A 15,449-nucleotide genomic window follows, 5' to 3' on the forward strand; every position below is an offset into this window, starting at 1 on the left:
TGGGAACTGATATATCAGATGGACAAATACAGTCAATTTGAACATTACCTGATGCTGATATGGACACTGAAAGATTCCACTCCTTGACCACCCGTCTGATGTGCAGAGATATGGAAATGCCTCATGTATGTCTTCAGCAGGATACAAGCCAGGTGTTGATCTTGGTCAGTTCCACCTGTTTGGTGTTGAGATGTTCCATCTTGCTGTAGGTCTTCAGCCAGATGCTGTATACATCTTGGTCAGTTCCACCTGTCTGGTGTGGAGGTGTCCCATCTTGCTGTAGGTCTTCAGCCAGGTGCTGATCTTGGTCAGTTCCACCTGTTTGGTGTTGAGGTGTCCCATCTTGCTGTAGGTCTTCAGCCAAGGTGCTGATCTTGGTCATTTCCACCCATCTGGTGTGGAGGTGTCCCATATTGCTTTAGATCTTCAGCCAGACGCTGTATACTTGTTGGTCAGTTCCACCCATCTGGTGTGGAGGTGTCCCATATTGCTTTAGATCTTCAGCCAGACGCTGTATACTTGTTGGTCAGTTCCACCTGTTTGGTGTTGAGGTGTCCCATCTTGCTGTAGGTCTTCAGCCAGATGCTGTATACATCTTGGTCAGTTGCACCTGTTTGGTAGTGAGGTGTCCCATCTTGCTGTAGGTCTTCAGCCAGATGCTGTATACATCTTGGTCAGTTGCACCTGTTTGGTAATGAGGTGTCCCATCTTGCTGTAGGTCTTCAGCCAGATGCTGTATACATGTTGGTCATTTCCACCTGTCTGGTGTGGAGGTGTCCCATCTTGCTGTAGGTCTTCAGCCAGACGCTGTATACATGTTAGTCATTTCCACCTGTCTGGTGTGGAGGTGTCCTATCTTGCTGTAGGTCTTCAGCCAGATGCTGTATACATCTTGGTCATTTCCACCTGTCTGGTGTGGAGGTGTTCAATCTTGCTTTGTGTCTGATTGAGGCAACCTCTGAACACAGCATGATCCACCTGTCTGGTGTGACTAGATATGGAGTGGCCCATATTGCTGTATGCTGAACACAACATGGTCATGACTCAAATGAGGCTTGATATGGCTATAGTAATATACTCTCCAAATCTGAGGTATCAGTTTGCATTGATTACCAGGCATTATTTCAAGGATGTGAAACATTTAATAATATAAATACATGATTTATGACTTGTGTACTTTCTTTGATCAGATTGACAAGAAAGAAGCCTAATTATAAGATATGGTTGAACCTTCCTGTCCAGGCCAAATTAGCCTCAATCAAACTAAACATGTTGTTTTGATGGTCTGGTCTTGTATTCCCTACCAAGTAAAATGGGCACAGAAAGTACAAGGTCTTGGTTGAGATCCTGGGCTGGGGCGTCTTGCTTCCTACGAACGTACAATCTGCTGCTATGTGACAGGAGTGTCCAGCTCATATTCATGTACAATAATGAGGCATAATTACATCTGCACATTGCATTGTCATGATGAGAATTCTCCAAGCCTTATGGCTGCCTTTGTTCACAGATCCTAACAGAAGTAGCACTACATTTTGGGTGTTTACTCTTAGTCTTGGTTAAATAAGATGTGTGTGGCATAGAATAAGGGTCATACATCTGAAACAAGCAACTGTTTAGAATATCTCTGATTTTTTACATCTTTTCTTATGTACATTCACGTTCATGTACAGGTTAACTGTTGCCATGTTAAGTGAACAGTTTCCTGAACAGTTCAGGTGGAACGGAGGATGATGTGAACATCGGTGACCATGAACAAGGTGGAGAAAGTCATGTTGATGTAAATACACCCGGTATGTAGATCGATGTACGCAACACTTGCATCGCGACAGGTATCATTATATCCTGATTACTTGACACATGAAATACAGTCGTACCGATGGGTGTAGCAGGATAGGGAGCAGCCACATACTAGTATATTTTCACGTGTGTGTGTGATCAGTTTTTGTTGTTCGGATTACTCAATAATGCTTGCAATACGTAAAAACAAGTGGCAAAAAAATCCAAGTCTTTATCTAAGGACTCCTCAGATGAACTTCTGTTCTCCTGCTACCCTTGAAGTAGACTGACTTTTGTCAGAAGGTAAAGCTGTGAAAAGTCATTGTGTTCCTCTGAGTTCAAGTACATTTTACTTAGGTCTACAATCCTTATTACGGTTGTTTCAGAAAAAAAAGGATTGTATCTGATGTTTGGATGGAAATTTAGTAATTACCTTGTTGTTGCCTTAATTTCATGCTGTGATTGACTTTATCCTGTTGCCATGGTAACACAAAAAGTTCCTGTCTCAAAGAGGAGGAAAATGGAAATATAACCACACAGAAAAGATCAGGTTTATTGTGGTAGATATGCTGAAAATACTGTTAGGGTTTACAACTGTCAATTTGTATGTACATTCTTCAACAAATAGATGTGGTTCACATTGTAAAATCAGGATGTGTTCTCTGTTGTTTTAACTTTGGAGTTTGCCCTTATTTTCATGTCCTCCTCTTGAGAGAGTTACAGTGCTGTAGCAAGTTACAATGTTCAGGGGAGGTTCAAGTATTTTCACAAAACATGTCAAGGAATGATTTGTAGATTCATTCAATTTTGATTCATTATGGTGTGTACAACAGGTATCAAGGTAAAAGGTCAAGAGTGAGACCATGTACTTACATGAGTACCATCTTGTGACAACTTTCAGTAACTTACTCTTGAAAGTTAAAGGGGGACTATGCTCGGACAGATTGGCAGTCCCAGCAAGTTTCATTCAATGCATACAAAACCCACTTCTGAAATTTGATATTGTATTTAGAGAATCTCACTCAAATGTCTTTTCATACTAAATATATCAACATGAGTAGATTAAGGTTTCGAGCTCCGAAGTTTGCCGAGGAGTTTAAACTTTTATTGTCAAGTGTTGATAAATTTTATTTAAAAAGGCACCAGGGTAAGATTCTGTCCATTTTCCAAACTCATTCCTTGAATTTTTTTGGCAGTTTGTAAACAGTAAATACTAGTGTGTTGAGTGTTAAAAGTAGAGCTTACCAGCTTCAATTTCAGAGATTAGTTACGTCATCTTATTGTGATATCATTGGTACCCGATAGGATCAGATAGACTGCAATGTATTGTGCTGCAATATCATTGTAGCCATATCTCCTGTGAAGGACAGTTTTGAATGATAAATCCATGTGTCAGTTAAGGATTAACCTTAGTACACAGACGTCATCTTAGCATCCTACATGGCACATGACAACATATAGACCTTGAGTGAAACGTGAGGCCATGGAGCACAGTCCCCCTTTAAAGCAAGTAACGGTGTTCAGCCATGCCATGTCACTTGCTACAGCACACCTACTGAAATGTGACGACAACCTCATGACTAACCACATGCCTTCATTACCTACCTTTCAGCCATTGACAGATGACATTTTTTACTAAATAACTCAATTTGTGCCTCGTGTTGAATTCCCAGTGTTGAAATAGAAATAGGTTTGTGATCACATACAACCGCAACTGTTATGAATGAAAGCAAATGAGAAGTGAATATTTCCTGACAGCTATAGTACTAGTATGCTAAAACATTTAGTTTACCACAGTAGACGTTTTGTTCCGGACCTACTTGACCACTGATACAAGAGGTCATCTTCTTACATATGAAGGCTTACATTGGATCACATTAAAGTTACCCTAATTAACACAATGAGCTATCTGCTACAAACAGTCCAGTAGTCACTATTTGGCTTTCTCATTTCATGGAATTAGTAAGATCTTTCACCTTGTTCAAAGGAAACAGACTAGGTCGTCTTGAATTGGAACCTAATGCCGCCCATACTTAAAAACCACATTAATGTTTAAATACATGAAATGCAGTATTTTGTTAAAAAACTTCTCTTACCCAACATTTTGTGATGTTTTTGAACATTCGTGACTTGTCAGTAGGTAGTGAATTGTCTATCATTATCATTGCTAAGTTTATTCAGACCAAATCGTATTAGTATTTGATGTCATCTGTCAGATCTTCACATCACCATAGTAACTCAACACGAGGTAAATACCTCACTGGGTGAACGTGTGCTTGTCATCTCGGAGAGGTGAAGAGTGTCTTTGCTTGCAGACAGTAGTAGTCATGTCGTAGGACAAGAGTCATCATTATTTATTTTCCATTTTATTATAATGACTGAGTTTGTATTTATGTTAGGTTTTAAATGCCTATTGTGCAGATCTGTTCTCAAATTAAACCGATGCAATAATTCTTGAGTGTTTTGTCATTTCAAAGAAGACTAAAGAGGCTTTTCGTACTGGCACTACCCACTTCCATGTTCCCGTAGGTCGGTCGAATGGGGTTTCCAGGGCAAAATAGATCGGAAGTATCCTGAGCTTGTCAAAAGAGCAGACCAATGAGGATTGGATGGTTACAAAGTGTGATTGTGCATCATCCTGCCCCAACTGCATTGATCATTGCTTCGTCCAGATTCCTTATTTAAAGAGGGGCGGTCGCGTAGCCTAATGGTTAAAGCATTCGCTTGTCACACCGAAGACCCAGGTTCGATTCCCGACATGGGTACAATGTGTGAAGCCCATTTCTGGTGTCGCCTGCCGTGATATTGCTGGAATATTGCTAAAAGCGGCGTAAAACAATACTCACTCACTCACCTTATTTACAGTTTGTCATGCATGATACAGCTGAAATATTGCTAATTTATTCACATGCAACATTTATTCATTATACACTTGATGAGGCCTATCAGACTGTGTTATTATCTACAACAGAGTTGCATCCCTTGGATATTCAGTGATCCGCTGACCATTTGTTTGAATGCCCTTTTCGCCCTGATACCAACCCTGGGTTTGTCCATCAAAGTGGCAGTCATTTCACTTCCTGCGCAAGCTGGTACAGCGTATCACTGAAATAATTATTAATTCACTGAAATGAAATATTCCATTATATTCAAAGGCTTGAATAGTCTCATTTCATTAGGTTTAAATATATATCTTTTCATGTTTATAAAAAACACCTTTCAGAAATCTTAAAAATTGAAGAAAAAATACAATAATTATGAGAAATTAATTAATATGTCCTATGTATTTACTCCTTCATTGTGATTCCTTGTTAGAATAGGTCCAAGCAACCTGTAATAGTCGTAGGAGTGACATGGTGGATTGGGTGGTGGGACGTTGTGCCTCTTAATGGCGTGTTAATGTACGCGATAGCTTGGATTGTTGCTCACAATCACAATCACTGGATCATTTGGTCCAGACTCGACATATACAGGCTGCTAGAATATTGCTGAGTGCGGTATTTAACTGTTTGGTTTTTTAATGTAATGTTCTGCTGTTTCAGTGGAAATATGTTCAAATCTGTAACACCTACATGTGGAGTTCATTCTAGATTAAATAGTGTGTCAGCTCTCTCTTTTCTTCGACCACTGCCGTGGTCTTGTGGTAGGGCGTCCTCCCGAAGAGCGGGAGGTTCGGGGTTCAATACCCGTCTGCATCATACCAAAAGACGTTAATAGATGGTACTTGTTAATACCCTGTCTGGAGCTCAGCATTACAGGGCTAAAACAAGGACTGGTCGGCTTAGAGTCAATATATTGTGTCAGAGTCGGGTATTCATGTTAAACTGCAGCATCGTATCTCAGTGGGCTAGCACTATAAATCGGCATCAGTCTGGACTAGCACAAGCAGCCACAAATACACACATCACTATATCAGTGCAATAATCTTGAACGCGACGTTAAACCCCGTGTCACCTCACCTCTCTTCTCTTCAAAAAGGACCTCTGAAGATCCGGGTTAGAATATGTTTCAGCAACCCATGCTTGCTGAAACGGGCAACTATGCTTGATCAGGTGGTCAGGCTTGCTGACTTTGATGCATGTCATTGTATCTCAGTTGTGTAGATAGATGCTCATGATTTCAATCACAGGATAGTCTGGTACAGACTCGATTATGTACAGTCTGTCATCATAAAGCAGGACAATTGCTGAATGTCGCGTTTAACAAAGAAGCAAACAAATCTGTAAACAACAACATGTGTCCTTTGGTGTGTCCATTTAACATGGTAAGGAAACCCATTATGACCATGGACACAGCAGGTACAACATGTACGAGGCAAATGAATGAGGCGAGTGAATGAAGCACAACTTGGCTACCTTCCATTTGAACTGACCTATCGGTTTTGTGTTTATTATATATGATGGAAAATACAGAGTTTTTTTTAATAAACAATGACACTGATTTACACAAATACTGATGATTTGAGAAATGTTATCGAACGTAATTAAATGACCGACTGGTTGCAATTGCACTTCACCATTTTAATGATCAATGATAAAATTATAATGTATTCACATTCCAATTGTTGCTGTTACTAATGGTTTCAAAGGCATTCAGACCGCCTCCGTGGTCTAGTAGAGCATCCGCCCATAGAGCAGAAGGTCGTGGGTTCGATCCCCGGCCCTGTCATACCTAACAATGTTAAAAGATGGTACTTGTTGTTACCCTGTCTGGTGCTCGGCATTAAGGGGCTAAAACAAGGACTGGTCGGCTCGGAGTCAGTATACTGTGTCTGAGTGGGGTATCCATGTTAAAGTTCGGCATGGTATCTCAGTGAGCTGGCACTATAAATCGGCATCAGTCCGGACCAGTACAAGCAGCCACACACACACACACACACACACACACACACACACGTACATGCACGTCGCTTTATAAGTGCAATAATCTTGGACGCGACGTTAAACCCCATTTCACCTTGAGTGAATCGCCCAGGTCATCAAATAGTGCCACATGACCAGCATGTTTGTCAACAGAAACATGGCGACACATTATGAAACCACTGCATACTGGGTACATTAGTACATAGTTCATTGAGAAACAATCATTGCAACGATGTCTGGAGCGTGAACATGTTGAAAGTAGTTCCTGCTAGGTGACCTCATTTGTGTGTTTATCAGATGGTGATACTAAGTGTATCGTCCTGGTTCCTCGCTCAATAACACAAGCCATTATGTGATAGTTACCTTTATCTGTATCCTTCGTTAGCTACTCAGCATGTTGTGCAGGTTTTATGTCAACTGTTTAATAAAAATGCAGCTGTGTGTATACATACATATACATATAGCTACAACTGTCAAATCAGAGAATTGTGCATGTTAGTTATTGGAAAATTATCACACTTGATCTTTCAACACAGAAGCCCCATGGGAAATTCTGGTCTAGGCTAGCCCCCAGCAACCTTTGCTGATTGTAATCGCCTGGCCCATGGATTGGGTGGGCAGACACAATGACTTTATTATAAAAGTGATGGCTTGAAATGTTGTTCCACAATATCAATCACTGCATTGCCTGGTCCAGACTCCATCATTTACAGGTTGGAATATGGCTGGAATATGGCTCAGTGCTGCATTAGACAACAAACAAAGAAACCTTGGTGGACTAACTGTGATATATAGCTACTGTAACATTAAGACCTATTGACTCACTCACTCACTCTATCTGTAGTATAGCATGCATGCATGGAAGTGGGATGTGTCAAATGACCATACTTAAATTTAACTTAGGTTAAAAGAAATAATAGTCTTGTTTTTTGTTTCCATTTTAAATCTTTTGTGTGCATTGTGTTTAAGTATTAGGATTTTAATTAAAAAAATAAAAATGAAAATAAAAACAACTGTAATGGGAGGAACAATAGTCAATTAATAAAAATGCTCATAGAAGGAGAAATAAGACAACGGTTTGATCATCATTCCCGTAAATGATTCGACTTCATTGTATTCTTATTTTATCATCCCAGAACAGTTTGGTGAGAAGAGAACACAAAATACAGGACTTGGTGTTCCTTCAACAGCGCACACTTTGGATGAATAGTGTTATAATTTGTGTGTGGATTTGAATATTTTTGTGTATTTGGATGTACAAATAGAGCCATTCTGATAGTGATATAAAGTAAGAATCCTTATCTCTTCGAAAGCACACATGGGTGTTATTTTTCGCCTGGAAAAGAAGGATCTTTGTCTTGAAAAGGCTTTACATTTTGTTGCATTTATGTTTGAATGATGTTAAAAATGTTGATCTAATACCTGACTAAATTGTGTAATACCCAGACATTTTAACTGAAAAGTGTTGAAACAGCAATTTTTAATATGATCTAGGTGAGCTTTACAGCCTGGTAATAAAATCAGGTGAGCTACATGAGCTTTGATCTGCCATTGCACATTTACATTGGAGCAAGACTTCTCCAGCATTACTGTGTTTGAGCGGAAGCTGGACATTGTGGGCACATCTTGTATTGCATGGTTCTGGTAGGTAGCGGCATGCTGTAGGGTTGTTCTCTGTTTGGCAGATTACGAACACTACGATGGCTATCGAGGACACAATAATACGGCAGATCACCTGAGACTTAAAGTCACACGGACATGTATGTTGTTTGCTTTTCCCTTCCATGAGCTTGTTAATACCTCCACTGTGGAACTAACTCGGGCAGCATGAGGAGAGAGGCGTGTGGCATTGTTGAAGAGATGAGAGTACATTGGGAGAATGTTTTCTCTCTGGGTTATTGAAGGGACCCAATTTCCTTGGAAAGGTTTCGAGAAAATGAGATTCAGGTTGGGGGACTGTCAGGAGAAATATTTTCTAGAAGTTTTGTCGCAAATCTGTTGGACTCCAACAGAAATTGAAATGTCAAAAGAAAAGAAAAAATTCAGTGGTTTTTTTTATTTCGCTGACCAGAAATAAATATAATGATTTTAAAAAGCCAACTCATTTACTGTTGCTATCAATATAAATAAATTATTCAAAATTGTGTAATTAAAGCCCTCTTCTTGACCTTTTGAGGAAATATAAATAAAGAATTAAGTTAAAATTGCTGTTAAGAGGATTTTATTTTGTGTTAGGTGTAGTTCAAATGCTAAGGAATTGCTTCTGGTGTAGTTTCGTTTAGTCTTAGCAGTGAACTCTTCATTGGAACTTATTTTATGTTTCTGAAATCAATAAAATATAGCCCCTATTGTTATAAATATGAAAAGAACACCAGCTTGTTTCCTGTCTGACTTGTTATTTCTGCATTTGGTTTGTTTGATACTAAACTTGTTTTGAACAGAGAACAACAATTGGTATGTTTTATTGGGTGCAGTTGTGCGTTTGCTTGACTAATATATATTTGTATAGCTGCATGACTTGAATAATTTTATAGAATCAAGACTATAATCATTCATTGTATTTCGTAAAAAGTTAATCCTTTGATCTATACATGCATCCTTTATCTAATTTTCTATTAACTTTTTCACAAAATATGGCCAAAAAACTATTATTTTGTAATGTACTCATCTACCTTTGTTTGTAGTCAATGATGATGATGACTCCCGCGATAGCCGTTCACGTCGTCGGATGACTGATGATGATGATACCGTCCTAGATAACGCCAGTGTCAACAGCCAAGATCAAGGTAATTATTTTTTTACATAGAGATGGATGTTTAGATATTATCTTTATTATCGTTTGTTAATTTTCTTGAGGGCATATTAGACCCAGGGCACCCTAAGAAGCTGTGGTCTGTATCTTTTCTTGTGCCAGAGGCTGTGGGTTAGCTCTTGTTCATTGTTCGTCAAGCCAAAGTCCCGGGATTCGATTCCCCACAGTCAGTGTGTGAAGCCCATTTCTGGTGTCTCCTGCACATTCACATACTGCCATCATATAGCTGGAATATTGTTGAGTGCGGTGTGAAACAACAAACAAAGAAAAAACAAACCAAAATCATAAACTTCTTCAATCTTGACACTCTGGTATCATCAGATAACCAGAAGCTAGGCTCTCAAGTGTTGCAGGTGAATGCCAAAAATAGATTTTCAAATCACAGATTGTAAACCGCCTCCATATAGCTTGAATATTGCTGAGTGGCGTTAAGCAACGAACGAATTATAAACCCAATGTGATTTCTTTCAACCAGATTACGACAGGCGGCGGGACAGGCGGAGACGGCGAAGGCGAAACAGAGTTCGCGGCAGTGGAGGATTTACTTCAGGCACTGAGACCGACACCAGTGTTTCCAACTTTAGAGGCAGTGGCCGGTATGGTGGTATGCCCCCGAGGGGTGGGGTACGAGGAGGGGGTGGTAATGCCCCTCCCACCCAACAGGCTGCTGGCAGAACTGAAGGCGGACAGTCCAGTTCTCAGCTTTCTGCTTCAGCGGGTAACCAAGGTTACAAAAACTCTGTAAATAATGCTGATAAGATGAATGGCGCTGGTGATGCCAGCTCCTCCCAGGTTCCTCGGGAGGTTCCTCGGCCTCAGAAAGAGGCTCCGAGAGAGCAACGCGAGCCCCGGAAACCACCAGCACAAGCGAAGGTGGCAAATCAACCTAGTGGAAGTGACTCAGACTCTAAAAGTGCAAAATCTAAAGTGAACAATCCTGCCAAAACCAAAGAACAAATGGTGAATGGAGAGTAGAGTGGTCTCCCTGTGGACAATCCTTGTGCAAAGTACTTATATTACCATGACTGAGTGAGTGATCTACTGCATGAGCTAGCCCCATTGTGCTCCCACACACAGTGCAGTTAGTGCTAACCCCAACCTGGTTTGTTATCTCAGTTATTGATGAGTGCTGGCGAGAGTTTTATACCTGAAAGATTTGTGTACTCCAAAATGGCGACACAAACCACTGATGAAAATTTGCTGCTGAGGTTGCCAAATTTTGTGAATAGAAATTCTCTAGAAGTGTAGTATTAGTGCATAAAGCTTATGTTAACTGAGACAAGTTGTGTGTGTTGAAACAATAAATTATTTTGATTGACTGAAGAACTTAAAACCTGTGCCTGGAGAGAATGGAGGCAATTGGAAAGCACTCTTGTAAAGGGAGAGCACTCTTGTAAAGGGAGAGCACTCTTGTAAAGGGAGAGCACTCTTGTGACATTGAAATCGATAATGGACACACTGAAGCTGATCCAACTTGCGACTTGACTTATTTGGAGTGTCTTCAGCGTTATGGTGCAGCTTACATGAAGAAGGTGCCAATGAAGACCGCTGCTACAGAAGTTTGCCCTCAAAGAGCCACCACTAGTCTACTTTCTTCTCTAAAGTGTAAAATTTTAAATGCTAACAGCATAATTTTGTTATGATGGTAATAGAAACCATTGTTCCAGATGCAGTTCCTTTAGCTTTGAATTGCTAGGATGTCACAAATGTTATAAGCTGCTGTTTATTATGAATTGTTTTGCACCACCTTTGCGACTACTTTAATATGCATCATCAAAAGATATCTGTATCAGTTTCCATTTGAACATAGACTAACTGCCAGCATTACGCCATATCGTACGCTGGAATATGGAGTAATTGTGAAGCTATGGCCATATTATACATTTGAAAGTGTCATCCAAACTATTTTATTTGAAACAAGCTTTTTGGGATTGTTGAATCAATACATACTACAGTATGCTGTTTATTGTTACTCTCACATTGAATGAAAGTCACCCTTCTGTTGAATAATTTCTTGTGTAGAGAACATATTATTGTAAATGCATAATACAAGATTTGTTTTGTCAGTGATGGATTCCTGTCACAAGAAAAGAAATCTGAATTGTACCGACTATATATGAGATGACGCCTGTTTATCTCATTGTTTCCACAAGATGTAAGATACTAAGTCTACATTCTACCAATAATTATCCCTGTAGAATATTGTTCAGTCTTCTCTCATGACTAGGACAATGTAACAGAGAAGATGTGGATGGGATATATATATTTTTGTATTTTCTATTTTTATTTTTCTAGAACAAAATAGATTTTGAAAACTTATCAGAAAAATGCAATCTTATACATGTAATAATTGTTGGCTATTTAACGTTATTGGCTTTAACAGTTTAATTTAATAGCAGATATTGTAAAGTGCAGTAAATGTATTCTGCTACATATGAACTGCTGTAAACTTTCCCTCAAAATGACAGGGACTTTGATGCAGCTTATCTTACATCTTGATGGGAATCCAACAACAGAGAATTACATCCTTATGGATGAACAACCAACATGTCCGTTGGACAGACAATATCCAATAATCATTGGACACCAGCCAACAAGAAAAGCTTGACGGCCAAGCTGATGTTTAGGACTGGACATCAAGTAATGGTCAAGCCAGACAGAAGTCATGTGACCATTGGACAGTCCTCATAGTGGACGTCAAGGACAAACTAAGGAGAAATGTTTCACTGATGTGACAGTGGAAGCTCCCAGAAGCTGGACATTGTTCAAGTCTATGGAACGACTTGCGACTTCTTTCGAAAGAGGAACAACCTCTCAGATGAACATTCAGGTGAACTTGAGCAAATATTGTGTTCTCACCATCTCCAACTGTGACCATGCTTCTAATTTCGAACATGTTGTCAATGATCTGCAGTTGTTTGGAGATGCCCGAAGTCATGACATTTGCCAAGTTCCTGTCAAGGCTTATCCTTTCTCCATCTAGACCTTGCATCCCTACATCTCATGCAGTCATGGAGGAGGAAGGAGTCACTTTCTCCATCCGTGACCTTGCATACCTACATCTCATGCAGTCATGGAGGAGGGAGAGGTCACTTTCTCGATCCGTGACCTTGCATCCCTACATCTCATGCAGTCATGGAGGAGGGAGGAGTCACTTTCTCCATCCGTGAGCTTGCATACCTACATCTCATGCAGTCATGGAGGAGGGAGGAGTCACTTTCTCCATCCGTGAGCTTGCATCCCTTAATCTCATGCAGTCATGGAGGAGGGAGGAGTCACTTTCTCCATCCGTGACCTTGCATCCCTACATCTCATGCAGTCATGGAGGAGGGAGGAGTCACTTTCTCCATCCGTGAGCTTGCATCCCTACATCTCATGCAGTCATGGAGGAGGGAGGAGTCACTTTCTCCATCCGTGAGCTTGCATACCTACATCTCATGCAGTCATGGAGGAGGGAGGAGTCACTTTCTCCATCCGTGAGCTTGCATACCTACATCTCATGCAGTCATGGAGGAGGGAGGAGTCACTTTCTCCATCCGTGAGCTTGCATCCCTACATCTCATGCAGTCATGGAGGAGGGAGGAGTCACTTTACTGGCACTGCTCACATGGGTAGATTTCTTCACGTTACTGCAGACACAGCAAATGATTCCTTTCCTTAGATGAATGACATTGGTTGTGCAAGGACAGAAAGTGTTGTTTTGATTCTGTCCCTTCTTGTTGGGAGCAGTTACAATATCACAGGTGAGACTAAACGTGTGTTGTGGTTAATTTAAGTTTGTGATTGCTGTGCCTGATAGTGAGGAGAAATCTGTCCAGACAGTGGTGTCTGAGAGATACTTACTCCAAATGATACGGACAAAAGGGATTGAAGAAAAAAGATAAACATGTCTTCTCCTTTCTTGTGAATCACAAAAACTGCTTTCGAAAGAAAGGGTTCATGTAACCGTTTATACACACATTTTGTTGTGTGTAAACATCTGCGTTTGTGAACTAGTATTTGCGTCATATTTATATCCAATTGTGTTGTGTATTGTGACATATCAATATAATTCATGGCTTTTAGAATAGAAAAAAATGCAGTTCAGCTGCACAAAAAAAAGAAGAAGCGAGGCTTGTTGTTTTCCTGCTAATTTCCGTACTATCAGAACTGAGTGTTATTATATCGGTATTAAATACTGAGAGTTCACATCCTTTATCAAAGGGAAATCAAGGGTCTAAGGGCTGAATAAATGTTTGACAAAGTGTTCACTTCTACAATTTTAATAATGCTTTTGATAAATCTTGACATTTAAATTGTCTTTAAATTGTCATAGCCATTGGTCAGGGTTTTTTTGTGTTGAAAAAGGAGAACCTATAATGGGGTGATAACTGGATGTCAATAGATTGTCTCCCTTTGATCGTTGGTTTTTGGTTTAAGATTATATATTAAATACCTTTATTGTATATCTGTGCATTTTGTTATAACACATATCATTGGTAATTGTTTGGAAGTAATCAAATGGGATTAAATTGGTAAACATATTTGTTCTTCGAGCAAATTACAAGTAGAAGATGTTTTGCATATTTCTGAGACATTGAACCGTGGAATAAAATTAAAAATGTTTTGTCTTGTAATTATCAGAGATTGTGTAAAATGATTTCCTCCATTCTGAGCTTCTTGCAAGTATAAAATAAAACCGAATCCTAGGGTAACCAATTCATGATTTGGTAGGAGGTAGAATACAGGGTTGTTGAACTTCAATATACAGATTATCAAATGAAGTTTGGTCCATCTGTATCTTCTGAACATCACATCCGGTTTCTGTGTGATTATATATTTTTCTGGGATTGGTATTATTTTGTTTGTAATAACCAATTTTGAAGAATAGGACGAAGAAATCCAGTCACCTTACTCATTAATAGATGTTGCATTTGAAAACTGCAATGTCCCATGTTTTTGCCATTTCAGTCTATGAACTTAACATGTGTGTTTAATGTAGCCGTTATAGTAGTTCATTGTATATTTATGATAAAGCATATTTTGGACATTGTATATCTGTAAGCAGATTGCAAACACTATCATGAACTTGACAGCGTATGACTTTGATGACAGAAGATTTGTAATGATTTCATAAGCACCAGCTTTGACTGATTTCAAAGAGTGATGTTAAAAGGCAATCAAATCTGTGAGTCCCTTTTCAGGAGACTAACATTTTTAATAAGCCAGGTGCTTGTGAAAGTATTAGAATTCTCTCTGGTATATTCGACACTTTGTAACTCCCCCAAAAGTCTTGTATGGAACCTTCCAAGCTCTTGCAGTGGAAGAATCTACAGATTTCACTGGGGTGAGTGTTGGACACAACACTGTGTACAGTGCAACAGTGTTGCAATGGATGAACAAGGCATGACCAGCTGTGTTACAGAGCGTCTCACAAAGCGGATGTGCCCTGAAGAATTTACACTGATTTGTTCATTTGACAAGACATCTCATTCCAATGGTCTCTGAAAACACGAACAGGAAAAAGCCAACATTTCAATGTTAGTATTGAAAACAAAAATGATCATGTGTATTGCTCCATATTACCATGGTATCTGAAAAAAACAAGATATTTCCAAGATATGTACCGAAATTTGACATTATCTTATGTTTGTGATGAGACCGAATAAATGGTTTATTGATTCGGTTTTGTTCATTCAGCTATGTTTAAAGAGACTTTGTTGGGAATATTTAAATTTTACTACAATGGTCAGAAGATGAAAATGTAAGTTGAAAAAAGTCTTTTGCAAAATAATTTCTACTGGTAGCTCTGCTAGCCATGCTGAAACGTTGGAGCTGAAAGCACCATGCCCTTCTCGCTCTGTGAACACAGCTGCTCTCTTGGCCGTCACCACTGGTTACCATTGACATGTACATAATGTATTATACTTCCATGCTTACGAGACAAGCAGTCGACTTTATTTGTGGTACTTGAACTAACCTTGACTTTGGCATTGGAAAACAGGAGATTTATGCTGCAT

General features: G+C 39.5%; 1 protein-coding gene across 1 annotated transcript; it reads left to right on the forward strand.

Annotated features, from left to right (window-relative positions):
* The first annotated feature begins 6,061 nt into the window (after positions 1–6,061).
* LOC139448712 (serine/arginine repetitive matrix protein 2-like) lies at positions 6,062–12,609 on the forward strand. The gene is made up of 4 exons (XM_071230259.1): positions 6,062–6,074; positions 8,324–8,398; positions 9,323–9,424; positions 9,926–12,609. The coding sequence occupies exons 1-4, from the start codon at positions 6,062–6,064 to the stop codon at positions 10,423–10,425; spliced, it is 690 nt and encodes a 229-aa protein (XP_071086360.1). The 3' UTR covers positions 10,426–12,609.
* Positions 12,610–15,449: the final 2,840 nt, after the last annotated feature.

Source organism: Haliotis cracherodii, unplaced genomic scaffold, assembly GCF_022045235.1.
Source record: "Haliotis cracherodii isolate W230 unplaced genomic scaffold, xgHalCrac1.p SCAF_7, whole genome shotgun sequence".
NCBI classification, from domain to species: Eukaryota; Metazoa; Mollusca; class Gastropoda; order Lepetellida; family Haliotidae; genus Haliotis; species Haliotis cracherodii.